The 13,124-nt window shown below is 47.9% G+C and overlaps 1 protein-coding gene across 2 annotated transcripts in view; it reads left to right on the top strand.

Annotated features, from left to right (window-relative positions):
* The window catches only part of TNS2 (tensin 2), a 175,557-nt gene that overhangs the window by 38,483 nt on the left and 123,950 nt on the right, over window positions 1-13,124 (top strand). Inside the window, exon 1 of one of the 2 annotated variants that reach the window (XM_060252421.1) lies at window positions 6,100-6,377. The exons of the other annotated variant lie outside the window; for it this stretch is intronic. Within the exon in view, the coding sequence (XP_060108404.1) occupies window positions 6,291-6,377 (87 nt within the window). The 5' untranslated portion in view covers window positions 6,100-6,290. Of the gene's footprint in view, window positions 1-6,099; window positions 6,378-13,124 lie in introns of those variants that run through there. 2 annotated transcript variants of the gene reach the window in all.

The raw sequence follows: 13,124 nt of genomic DNA on the forward strand, positions 1-13,124 counted from the left end.
TGGTGCCCCTAGAAGGCTCACACCCCAGGCAGTCACCTAGTTTGCCTAGTGGCAGGGCTGGCCCTGCTAGCCATTGCCCGTTTTGCATCTACAGCTGACAAGTTGGCAAAGAGCATATGAACTTGGAGGAACAATCTTGTGTGGTCTGAAATGTGTAACGCATTTGCACATCCTCTCTAGATGGCACTTCTGGCATAAGATCGGGCTTAAATTTCTGCCTGCTGTTACTACAAAACAACGGGCGGCATAGGCCTGGGGGATGAACTCTTGACTTTTCTCCAAACATTCTCGTAGCAGCTGCCTTCACGGGTGGGGTGGGAGTCTTATGTGCTGTTGCCACCACCCCTCAAACTTCCCTGTGCACAATTTGTGACGGGAAGAGTCTTCATCTTCTCCTGCCTCTGACAGTATCCCATGGGCCTTCTTGGCTTCTCAGATCCATCATCTTGCCTCCAAACTTTTGGTAAAAATCACCAACTTCTTGGCACAACCAGCTTCTTGGCTGCCCCCCCCTCCCCCCCGCAGTAGTAATTAAAACAAGAGAGGGGCCACACGCTGTTCTACAGCGGTGCCGAGAAGCTGTCCCTGGCTTCTTCCTCCCAAGGCACGTCAGCTGTTGCGCATGGGGTGGATCTCCAACATGGAAATTTGCTTCCTTTCAGGAAGAAAGTGCAGGCATCAGCTCAGGCAGCTGCGGATAGCAGTGGAAAAGAAGCCCTGCAGCGGTTACGCAATGATCCATGCGAATGGTCAGCAAGTAGTTTTACAGGAATAATGAAGAGCAGGGGATCGGGCCTCTCTAGGATTGCCAATCCCCAGGTGGGAGCATGGTATCCCCAGGTTTGGAGGACCTCGCCCTGCTTCAAGGTCGTCAGAAAGTGGGAGGGGGGGAGAGAAATTGCTGCTGGACACTCCATTATTCCCTATGGAGAGCGATTCCCGTAGGGTAGAATTGATCTGTGGGCATCTCGGGCTCCAGATGGGCTGTGTTTTGAGGTAGAGGCACAGAAATTTCAACATAGCATCCAGTGTATCTCCTCACAATACCCTCCAAGTTTCAAAAGGATTGACCAGGGGGTCCAATTCTATGAGCCCCCCAAGAAGGTGCCCCTATCCATTATTTCATATGGGAGGAAGTCATTTAAAAGGAGTATGGTCCTTTTAAATGTGATGGCCAGAACTCCTTTTGGAGTTCAATCGTGCTTGTCATATCCTTGCTCCTGGCTCCACCCCCAAAGTCTCCTGGCTCCACCCCAAAGTTGGACTTGGCAACCCTAGGCCTCTCTTTCAGGGGACTGTCAGCAAAGCATATTTCCACACCCACCTTTCATTTCCACATCTCTCTTGGGGAGAAGCAACCAGCACGCCTTAGGGGACCGGATTTAGCTTCAGGGCCCATTGTTGTTGTGTGTTTTGCTTATACAGTAGTGTCTTTCATGTCAAAATCACACAGTGTTTCAGTTGACCTTTTGTAGCATTTTTTAAAAATGAAGGCAATCCCCAAATGAGATTTATACATACAGGCTTTTTTCTTAACTCCTTCCAATAATTCCCCAGGCTGCCTGTTCTTTTCTTTCCCCCGCTTCCTCCCTGCTGTTTTCCCTTGAGCATCCTAAGAAGCACACAAGCCCCACAAATAACTGTATCTTTCTATGCTCATTGAAGTCATTTTACTTAGAAGGGTGTAACTATGTTTAGGATTATAGTTTGCTTACAGAAACTTGCGTGGAACTTCTGCTTCCACACCTGTCACCTACCTATCTACCTACAGTCTGTCTGTCTGTCTGTCTATCATCCATCCATCCATCCATCCATCTATCCATCTATCAATCTATCCATCCATTTAGGGGAGGGACGGTGGCTCAGTGGTAGAGCATCTGCTTGGTAAGCAGAAGGTCCCATGTTCAATACTGACTTTGATGGACCCAAGATCTAATTCAGTATAAGGCAGCTTCCTATGTTCATATGTACATCCATCCATGGCTTTTTTTAGTAGCAAGAACTCCTTTGCATATTAGCCCTCTAAGCTCCAGAAGGATTGGCTACATCAGGGGTGTGTGACCTAATATGCGAATGAGTTCCTGTTACAAAAAAAGGCCTGCATATAACAACAAAAACATGGTGGTGGTGCTGGTGAAGATGATGATGATGATTGATATTTGCATAGGTTGTTTTGCTTTGCATATTCCATCCTAGCATCACTCTTTGGTTTTTCTTGTAACTAGCAGGGCCCTGAAGCATTTCCCCTAGATTATTGGAAGGCCTGCTTGTTACCAGTTTGGCTTGCTACATTTCACCAAGTTCTGCCTCCGAGAGCTAGAAACTTGGGCCGAATTCCCACTCACCTTAGGCCGCTCTCATGTTCCTCTTCTCAGCGAGCTTCCTTCCAATTTCACACTATCTGCCCCGGGGCTGCAACCAGGGTTGGCTTTTTTGCATGGCAAACAGAAACCTATAAAACCCCATTTCTGTTTGCCGTGCAAAAAAGCCAATGCTAGCTGCAGGCCTGGGGGAGATAGTGTGAAATCTTAAAGAAGCCCCGCTGAGAAGAGGAACGTGAGAGCAGCGTAAGGTGAGCGGGAAATTGGTCTTGCTGTTTTAAAAGGAATAATTTGAGATTGTCAACACCTAGTTCTGTGCTTGTGTGGCCGGACCATAGAACAGGCATATCCTATGTTTTAAGTAAAGGCTGATCTAGTGGTGGTTTCTCCCCCCACCTTCCCCAGGGCAAGCCTGGGATCGGTTTCCTGCTGTCACAGACTTGTTGTACAACCTCTGGCCCAATTAAGTTTGGATGTGTTGCTATATACCATTTCCTGCTGAAACACAGGTCAGAAGATGCCGTTCTGCAGGTGGTTTCCCAGTATTTGACCCCCGATAAGCCTTGGCTCAGAGTGATAAAGCTACAGTACTGCAGTCCTAAGCTCTGCTCACGACCTGAGTTCAATCCCAGTGGAAGCTGGGTTCAGGTAGCTGGCTCATGGTTGACTCAGTCTTCCATCCTTCCAAGGTCGGTAAAATGAGTACCCAGCTTGCTGGGGGGAAGTGTAGATGACTGGGGAAGGCAATGGCAAACCACCCCGTAAAAAGTATGCCGTGAAAACGTCGTGATGCGATGTCACCCCAGAGTCGAAAATGACTGGTGCTTGCACAGGGGACTACCTTTACCTTTACCTTTTTAAGCCTTGGTACATATAGCTTCTTTGCAGACCCCCGTCTGTGCATGTCACAAGAGCTCAGAAGAGGCAGGGATCAATAATGGGACTGCAGGGTTGCACATCTCCGCAAAACGCACCATCAAGGGTTGCATCCTTCCCTTTGCATTTGGCACCGTGCTTTGACATTCAAGGTTGCAAGTGACATGGGGAAGGAAAGATGGGCCTCCCCTGTGCCAGGATCACGTAATCTGTATCCTAGTGGTTGCATCTGTTTGACCCAATTCAGCCATGAGGCCTACTTTCCTTAAGGCCAGCTTTGCTCTGAGTCACTCCAACAACCACCCACTGGCTGCTCTTTAGGAGAAACGGGCCTGCAAAGAACCTTGGAAACTTGGAAATAGCAAAAGCTCTCCCAGAGAGGAGGCCCTCCCCTTTGGTAAATGGAAACCTGCCGTCAGCATAGAAAGGCTTTGTTGGCTGCCCGGATGGCACAGGGTCTTGTATAAGAAGGTTAAGAATGACTCTGCAGCATGGGGCTGTTCTTCCGTTCTACTTGCGTGCATTCAAAAACGTGATCCCTCCCTTGCATGTTGAAGGAAGGTGTACTGTGCAACTCGAGGGTTTTTCTTCCTTTGGGCCAGTCACACCCTCTCAGCCGAACCTACCTTGCAGGACTGTTGTGAGGATCCGATTCCCCACCCTGCTATGGAAGCTTGCTGGGTGATAATGGGCCAGTCACACCCTCCACTTCTCAGGGTTGTTGTGAGGATAGAATGAAGAAGAAGAAGACTGCAGATTTATACCTTGCCCTTCTCTCTGGACTCAGAGACTCAGAGCAGCTTACAATCTCCTATATCTTCTCCCCCCTCAACAGACACCCTGTGAGGTGGGTGGGACTAAGAGGGCTCTCACAGCAGCTGCCCTTTCAAGGACAACTCCTGCAATCGCTATGGCTAACCCCAGGCCATTCCAGCAAGTGTAAGTGGAGCAGAGGGGAATCAAACCCAGTTCTCCCAGTTGAGAGTCTGCACACTTAACCACTACACCAAAGGGGACAATGTCATAAGGTACTTTGGGTCCCCACTGGGAAGACAAATGCCTTGACCTGGATAGCCCGATCTTGTCAGAACTTGGACGCTAAGCAGAGTCGGCCTTGGTTAGTATGTGAATGGGAAACCACTAAGGAAGTCCGAGGTTGCTACGCAGAGGCAGGCAATGTTCCCTTCTTGCCTTCAAGTTGGCTGCAAGTTGGTGGTACTTTCCACCATCACCACCACAGACAAAGTTAACAACAACAACAGCTTGTTGGTCTGCTTTAGATTAGTAAGGCCCTTTTCACATTACCCTTCAAAGCCAGATATTATTGGTTGCTGACCCAGTTTTGAGTAAAGGGATACAGGGACGGGGGTTTCATACAGCAAAGTTCCTTCCATTGATGAGCCATCTCTGAAGCGCTGTGGTCATTTCAAACACTGCCACTCCCCCACCCCCTTTTTTCACCGCACAATCTCCATCAGACTTTTTGGGGAACATTCTAAATTGAGCGCTATAGCACTAAACCAATATAGCACCTCTGTCAAGGTATTTCAGTGATGCCAATAGACCACAGAAGAAGAAGAATTGCAAATTTATACCCCTTCCTTCTTTCTGAATCAGAGACTCTGAGCAGCTTACAATCTCCTTTATCTTCTCCCCCCACAACAGACACCCTGTGGGGCTGAAAGAGCTTTTACAGAAGCTGCCCTTTCAAGGACAACTCCTGCGAGAGCTATGACTGACCTAAGGCCATTCCAGCAGCTACAAGTGGAGGAGTGGGGAATCAAACCCGGTTCTCCCAGAGAAGAGTCCATGCACTTAACCACTACACCAAACTGTCTCTCAAGAAGTGCTATATCAGTTTAGGGCTATAGAGCTCAACTTAGAATGTTATGAAAAAAGTCTGAGGGAGATCGCACAGAGAAAAAAGTGTGTGTGTGGGGGGGGAAGCAGCATTGTAAGGAAGTGCTATGGAAATTTTCAACGGCACACCACAGTGATTCAGAAGTGCAACAGAAGGGTAGAAAATGGAAGAAAGCTTTGCTAACCTGATGCAATCGAGTTTGTATGAACGGGCAAATAAATTCTGCTAGCAGCCAGTTACTAAAATGGGTCTGTCTGAAATGACAGGGGGAAGAACTCATTAAAGTCTAGTTACTAAGACAGAGTACAAAGGGAGTTTGGAAAAGGCCTTGGGTTCAAGTTCAGCAGCACCTTAGAGATCAACAAAAGTTTCAAGGTGTAAGCTTCAAGAGTCACGGCTGCCTTCGTTAGCCACAACAGAGCATGAAGGGACTCTCAAAAGCTTGTATTTTTATGTAGATGTGTGTGCATGAGTGTGTGTGTGTGCCCCTGGAAGTCATGGCGACCTCTGGTGACTGACCCCTACTGGAGGCCTGGAGGATATTCAGAGAGGTGGCTGAATAAAGCCTGCTCGCACCTCCCAGCTCTAGTATTCCTTGGAGGTCTCCCATCCAAGTACTTGCCAAAGTTGCCCCTGCTTAGCTTCTGAGATCTGACAAGATTGGGCTTGCCTGGGGTGTCCAGGTCAGGGGTACCCTAAAAGTCTTGTTAGTTTGTAAGGTTCTACTGGACCCAAATCTAACTGGATCTTGTTCGGTTCAACTGGGGAAAGTTCTTTATGCACCTGCCAAATTGTGCATTCCAGGCCCTGCCAAACTCTTTCTAAACAATGGATCTCAAGACCTGCTGACAATGCGTGAGTCTAACCTTTAAAAGGTTAGATCCGGGTTGCTCTGTTTCTCTGCCAGCTCCGGCTGTCCCTCCTTCCTGGTGCATCCTTTTCCATTACTTCTGTGCAAAGGGAAGGAGGCTATTGTGTATCAGGAAACAGGCCTGCCTGCTTCAGTCTCCCAGCCCTGCCTGGCTCTTGCCTCATTGTTTCCAGCTTCGACATCCTTCTGCCTCAACGGCACCCTCTCGGGCCAGTTTGGAGAAGCCAGATCCACCACAGCCCTTTGCTGCCTGGCTTTGCACAGACTCACACTTTCGTGGTGCGTCACTCAACTCTTTTGGCATGCCGTCTAGCCTCACTGAGGGTCTGAGTTGCAAAGGGGGATTGATACGCAGTTGCCCATGACCATGAAGCCAAGAAACACAATGGAAACTTTGCGGAAAGTGCTGGGAAGGACACAGAGCACTCGAGTGGCAAGTAGCGAACGGGTAGGTGTTCAAACCAACTATGGGGGAAGCCAGGGGAAAAGGGGCTCATGGGTGTTTGGCAAGTTGCTGAATGTTTTTGGATCTCTAGGGTCATTTCATGAATCTGACCAAATGGCCAAAATCCAATAAATGTATTACATTTATGGTAACAATTTAATACAACCTTTGCAAAATAATTACATTAATATTTCATATTTGTCGATCTTGTACTCGTCAAACACTATACATAATCTTTCAAAAGTTAAATTATTGTATGAGTTAGTTAGCATAATGTGTGGCATAAATTTAAATATATATATATGTTTAAAAAAACAAATGGCCAGAATCCCATATTTGAAATGAATTTGTTAGTTCTCAAGATGCCAGAGAAAACTTGGGTTGCAAAAAATAGCTACACTTCTGGAGCATCAGGAAAGATTGCTTTCCTCCTCCTAAAAAAAAAGAAAGACAATTCACTTGGTTTTTTTCCCCTTGCCTCCCCTCCCCTAAGACTATAAAGACCTTTTAAGAAAATCGTTCCGGAGGTCGAGGCGGAGTTTGTCCCGTGGATCTTGCTTTCCGTGCTTAGGGGCTTGAGAACCTCAGCTGTCATTTGCTTTTAAGTGACGCAGCTCTTAAAAGCCCAGATGGGGGAAAGCTGGGTGGCTGAATGCCATCTCAGCTCCTCTGGACCATTTCCTGACATGCTGCTTAAGAAACAGCTCTTTGTGATTTTTTAAAAGTGATTTGGGAAGAAGCACTGCTTGTCAGGTTCTTGTAAGCAAGGCTGTTACATGCTTGTCAGTTTCACGTGAGGCTCTCCTACAGGTTTGCCAAGGGGCTCCTGTCCCTTGTCAAGTGAAATTGACATAGCTGGCCCTTCGAAAGGCTAGTTTTAAAAGCCCCATCCATAAAAAAAGAACACTACTTCACTTTGCTTTCCTGTCTTAAGGCTGTGCAGTTACTTCAATCTCAGATCATTGTGGGCTTAAACTCAAGTAACTCTGCATAGGCTTATGCTTTAAAGCCCTAAATCAGGGGTGGCCGAACTGTGGCTCGGGAGCCACATGTGGCTTTTTCACACATATTGTGTGGCTCTTGAAGCCCCCACTGCTTGTCAGCCAACTTGGAGAAGTCATTCATCTCTTTAAATTCCTTCACCAAGCCAAACCAGCCGGCAGCTTGGAGAAGGCATTTAAAGTTAAAGTTGCTTTCTTTCCACCTCTCCCTCTCTCCTCCCTCACCTATTTTCCTTCCTTCTTTCCTTCCATCATTCCATCCATCTTGCGGCTCTCAAACATCAGACGTTCGTGTCTTGTGGCTCCAGGCCTCAGTTTCAGAGGGAGCTCACAGGAGCACAGCTCTTGAACCTTTCTGAGAGTTCCACCTCCTCCTTCTGAGAGTTCCACCTCCTTGTCCATTGAATAGTATTGCAGCTGCATAACAATCCCTGGATGAACTCCACCACCTATTTTTCTGCAAAACGACCCCTGTGTGGCTTTCAAACATTTAACATTTATTCTATGTGGCTCTTACATTAAGCAAGTTTTGCCACCCTTGTACATGCATACTTTGGATACATTAAAATGGAAGCTAACATTTCATATATATATATAGGCGGATGCCTCTACATAGCTGAAGAGCAAATTAGCTTAATGAGGGTGTTTTGACATAGATGAAGACTAAATTTGCTGTTCGCCTATGTAGAGTCAAGGAGCCCCATGGCTCAGAGTGTTAAAGCTGCAGTACTGCAGTCCAGAGCTCTGCTCATGACTTGAGTTCGATCCCGGCGGAAGCTGGGTTCAAGATTGAGTCAGCCTTCCATCCTTCCAAGGACGGTAAAATGAGTCCCCAGCTTGTTGTGGGGAAAGTGTAGATGACTGGGGAAGGCAATGGCAAACCACCCCGTAAAAAGTCTGCTGTGAAAACATCGTGATATGACGTCACCCCAGAGTCAGAAACAACTGGCGCTTGCACAGGAGACTACCTTTACCTTTTTTTTAGATGTAGAGTCATCTGTCTATATACATGAAATGTTAGCTTCCATTTCTATATATCCGAAGAACGAAAGCCCATACCTTGAATAAACTTTTGTTGGTCTTCAAGGTGCCCCTGGGCTCAAAATCTGTTCTGCTTCTTCAGACCAACACAGCTGCCCATCCGGATCTATCATATGTTGTTATCTTTATTGGGCCGGCCATCATAGAACATCCGTCATTCTATTTAATGGCTTGTTTAAATTTGCATCTTTGATTCCCCGTTAGTCACTGCGGAGATTTATAAATCCAGTATACTCAGGAGATGAATAACAACTAGACAGAGAAGCTGTTCAGATGGGTTGACTCGTCACATCCCACCCAAACACAGACGGGATTTGGGTGATGATGCTCTTGGTAGTAGAGTGATCGTTTCTGCTGAATGCAGAGGGGATGTGAGGTCCTACATGGGGAGATTTTGGAAGGATGCAGACTGCCAGACTCTTCTGCTTTTCTTGCTTTAAAGGTTTGTTGAGTTGGAGGTGGGGTGGGATTTTATTTTAAGTACCTCCTCCCCCAAGTGGGAATAGCCTTTCTGCCCCAGGGGAAATCCTGGAAGCAGCTTTCCAGAAGAGCTGAAAATGCTGTGTAAACAGGAAATGAGATGGCAGATCTTGACTTGTGTCTGGTTCTCAGCTTGATCCGCCTTCTCCTGAAGGCAGCTGTCCTGCCCAATCGTTATTATTTATATACTAGATTGATTTATTTCATTTTTGTCTTGCCCTTCCTCTAAAGAGCTCAGAGCAGCAGCGTTAAGTTGTCCCCCGATTTCAGCCTCACGACAACCCGGAGAGCAAATGATGCCCGAGATCACCTGATAAGCTTGATAGCGAAGCAGAGATCTGAACCTGTGTCTCCTCTGCAGTACTCAGGGGTGGAATTCTAGCAGCAGCTCCTTTGCATATTAGGCCACATATTCCTGATGTAGCCAATCCTCCAAGAGCTTACAAGGCTCTTTTTTGTAAGCTCTTGGAGGATTGGCTATATCAGGGGTGTGTGACCTAATATGCAAAGGCGCTCCTGCTAGAATTCCACCCCTGATAGTACTTGATCACTCTAACTACCACACCACACTGCCTTATTATTTTTATGACATTTCAGTGTTTTACACTTCATTCCCACTCCACTTTTCTCAGCTAACATTGATCTCTCCTCCATTTTATCCTCACAACAATGCTGTGAGGTAGGTTAGGCTGAGAGCAAAAGACTGGCTCAAGCAAGCTGCCATGGCAGAGTGGGGATTCGAACCCAGGTCTCCCCGATCCTAAGTCTAAGTACTCTGGTCCAGAATGTGGGGTGCAAGTTCTGAGGGGAATGTCATGGAAAGCACATATTCAACCATTACTGCGCCAGCTACACTGGTTTCCAGTGGAATGTCAAGTCAAGCTCAAGGTTTTGGTATTGACCTTTAAGACCTTAAGCAGTTTGGGACCAAGGTATCTGCAGAACCGTCTCCTCCGGTATGTCCCCAAGAGAGCTTTGCGCTCTACTGATAACAACTTGCTGGTGATCCCTGGCCCTAAGGTGTAAGCTTTCCAGAGTCAAATCTTCCTGCACCAGACATAAGTAGGAACGAAGACCTCGGTGCCTTTTTATCCCAGTCAGAAGGTGGGAGGGGGGTTGTAAAATGTGCTTGTAAAGGATGCAGAAGTACAATGCATATTGCAATCAGCTTGATTGAAGCTGAGGTGGTACAAAATGCTGAGGGGGCGGGGCAGAAAAGGTGGAGAAGGGGTCCCTGGGCATGGCAATCTCTCCAGGGCCCTCCAAAACATGGAACTGTCCCTGCTCTCCAGATTCTAACAGCTGGGCAAGGAGCAAGCGCTCTCTGTCCCTCCCTTGCCCCCATATCTGCCTGCCCACTTCCCAGCTCTTCTCCAGACCACCAGGCCTGGCCCTTGTGACCACAAAAACATGAGCTGTCACTCAGAGCAGAGGGAATGTGCCAGAACTCCTCAGCCAAACAGACCACACAGATAGGATCATCTGTTGCAAGGCAGCAGCTGCTCTGTTCTTACAGGCCTTCCCCAGAGGTTGAATGAAAAGTCAGGAATCAGATGACGCAGGAGTCAAAGGATGCAGACCAGGCAGGTAGCCTGACCCATTCCTGCGCATTCCTGCGCTTTAACACACAGGGCTGCCCCTGCCACTAGGCAAACTAGGCGATTGCCTAGGATGCTGGCCTTCTGGGGGCGCTGGATTAGTATCATAGAATCATAGAGTTGGAAGGGATCTCCAGGATCATCTAGTCCAACCCCCTGCACAATGCAGGAAACTCACAAACACCTCCCCCTAAATTCCCAGGATCTTCATTGCTGTCATTGCTGTCAGATGCCTCTGTCTAAAACCTCCAAGGAAGGAGAGCCCACCACCTCCCGAGGAAGCGTGTTCCACTGAGGAACCGCTCTAACGGTCAGGAAGTTCATCCTAATGTTGAGCTGGAAACTCTTTTGATTTAATTGGGTTGGGTGTCCCTATGTGACTCAGTGATGTAATCAGTGTGGGGCGGGGTGTGTGGTTTCCAGAAGTTAGCCTCGCCTAGGGTGCCAGACAATCTAGGGCCAGCCCATTAACAATTACAGGGCTCTTTTTCTAGCAGCTGCAAACTGTATGTTTTAGGGCTCTTTTTCTAGCTGGAGCTCCTCTGCATATTAGGCCATGCCCCCTGATGTAGCCAATCCTCCTGGAGCTTACAGTAGACCCTGTACTGAGAGCCCTCTAAGCTTTTGGAGGATTGGCTACATCAGGGGGGCATGGCCTAATATGCAGAGGAGCTCCTGCTAGAAAAAGAGCCCTAAAACATATACAGTTTGCAGCTGTCTGGAGCTTGTCAGATAAACCTTTGTGCTTGTCATCTAGAACTCTAAAGGGGGGGGGGGGACAGGGTGGGAAGCCGCTGTGGTTCAGTAGCAGAGCATCTACTTGGCATGCAGAAGGTCCCAGGTTCAATCCCTGGCATCTGCAGTTTGAAAGGATATAGCAATAGGTGATGAGATGCAAGGCTTTGTTTGTAGCAGGAACTCCTTTGCATATTAGGCCACACACCCCTGATGTAGCTCATCCTCCTGGAGCTTCAAGGGCTCTTAGTACAGGGCTTACTGTAAGCTCCAGGAGGATTGGCTACATGAGGAGTATGTGGCCTAATATGCAAAGGAGCTCCTGCTCCAAAAAAGAAAAAGCCCTGAGACCTCTGCCTGAGATGCTGCAGAACTGCTGGCAGTCTGAGTAGTCAGTCCCAGCTTTGAAGGATAAATTGTCTGATTCATTCTAGGGTAATTTCACGTGTGAATGTGTATTCAGCATCACTTCCCAAAGAGCAACTGGGCAGCAGCATGCAAGTGACAGGCTTCCCTTTCAAGCTTCATAAGTGAAATAAGCAGCGGTGGAATTCTAGCAGGAGCTCCTTTGCATATTAGGCCACACCCCCTGATGTAGCCAGTCCTCCAAGAGCTTACAAAAAAGAGCCTTGTAAGCTCTTGGAGGATTGGCTACATCAGGGGGTGTGGCCTAATATGCAAAGGAGCTCCTGCTAGAATTCCACCACTGAAAATAAGCTAGGATACTTCACAATAGGAATTCAGGAAATGGGCTTCAGACTGCAGCCCTGTGTTGAGTGGTCATTTAGATGCTCTGACCCATCTCAGTCTCTTCTGGTTCAACCCATATTTTGGAAATTATGACTTGGAATTAACTGTCTTATCACCTTTCAGGATATTTATGTGACTGGTCATAAACATAAAAGACTGATTGGGATAGCCCAGGCAAGCCCGATCTCATCAGAACTTGGAAGCTAAGCAGAATCCACTCTGGCAGATATTTGAATGGAAAGGAAAGGTCCCCTGTGCAAGCACCAGTCATTTCTGACTCTGAGGTGACGTTGCTTTCACAATGTTTTCACGGCAGACTTTTTACAGGGTGCTTTGCCATTGCCTTCCCCAGTCATCTACACTTCCCTCTCAGCAAGCTGGGTACTCATTTTACCAGCCTCAGAAGGGTGGGAGGCTGAGTCAACCTCGAGCCGGCTACCTGAAAACCCAGCTACTTCCGGGGATCGAACTCAGGTTGTGAGCAGAGCTTAGGACTGCAGTACTGCAGCTTTAATACTCTCTGCACCACGGGGCTCTTATTTGGATGCGAGACCTTGAAATAACAGAGGCCAGGGCAGGCTTTATAAATGTTGTGAGCTGCCCTGAGTCCGCTTGCAGAGAGGGCGGGATATAAGCTTAATGTAATAATAAATAAATAAAGCCACCTCTCTGAATATCCTCAATGCCTCCAGTGGGGGTCAGTCACTAGAGGTTGCCAGGTGCATGTGTGTGAGCCAGGGTCGGATTAACAATTAGGCCAAGTAGGCAATGGCCTATGGGCCCCCATGCGTTTAGGGGCCCTGGGCCAGCTCCTCCCCCAGTTTCCCCCCTGCATGCAGCCCTCTCAGCCTGCACATGCAACCAGCAACTGAGCCGCTCTTTGCCCAACTTGCCTGGTGCGGCTGCTGCTGATGGCATCGCCAAGTCAACCTCTCTCTGTCTCTCCCCTGCAGCTTTGTAAAGGGGCTTTTGGGAAAATGCCTGCAGGCTGCAGTGGGCTGTGTGCTCTGCCTTGGAAATAATTTGTGAGGGGCCCCCCAAGATTTTGACTGCCTAGAAGCCTCCACGGGGTTTAATCTGGCACTGGTGCAAGCGCGCACACACAGACGGGTCATAAACACACACAGCTGCCTTGTACTGAATCA

Source organism: Heteronotia binoei, chromosome 13 (genome assembly GCF_032191835.1).
Source record: "Heteronotia binoei isolate CCM8104 ecotype False Entrance Well chromosome 13, APGP_CSIRO_Hbin_v1, whole genome shotgun sequence".
NCBI classification, from domain to species: Eukaryota; Metazoa; Chordata; class Lepidosauria; order Squamata; family Gekkonidae; genus Heteronotia; species Heteronotia binoei.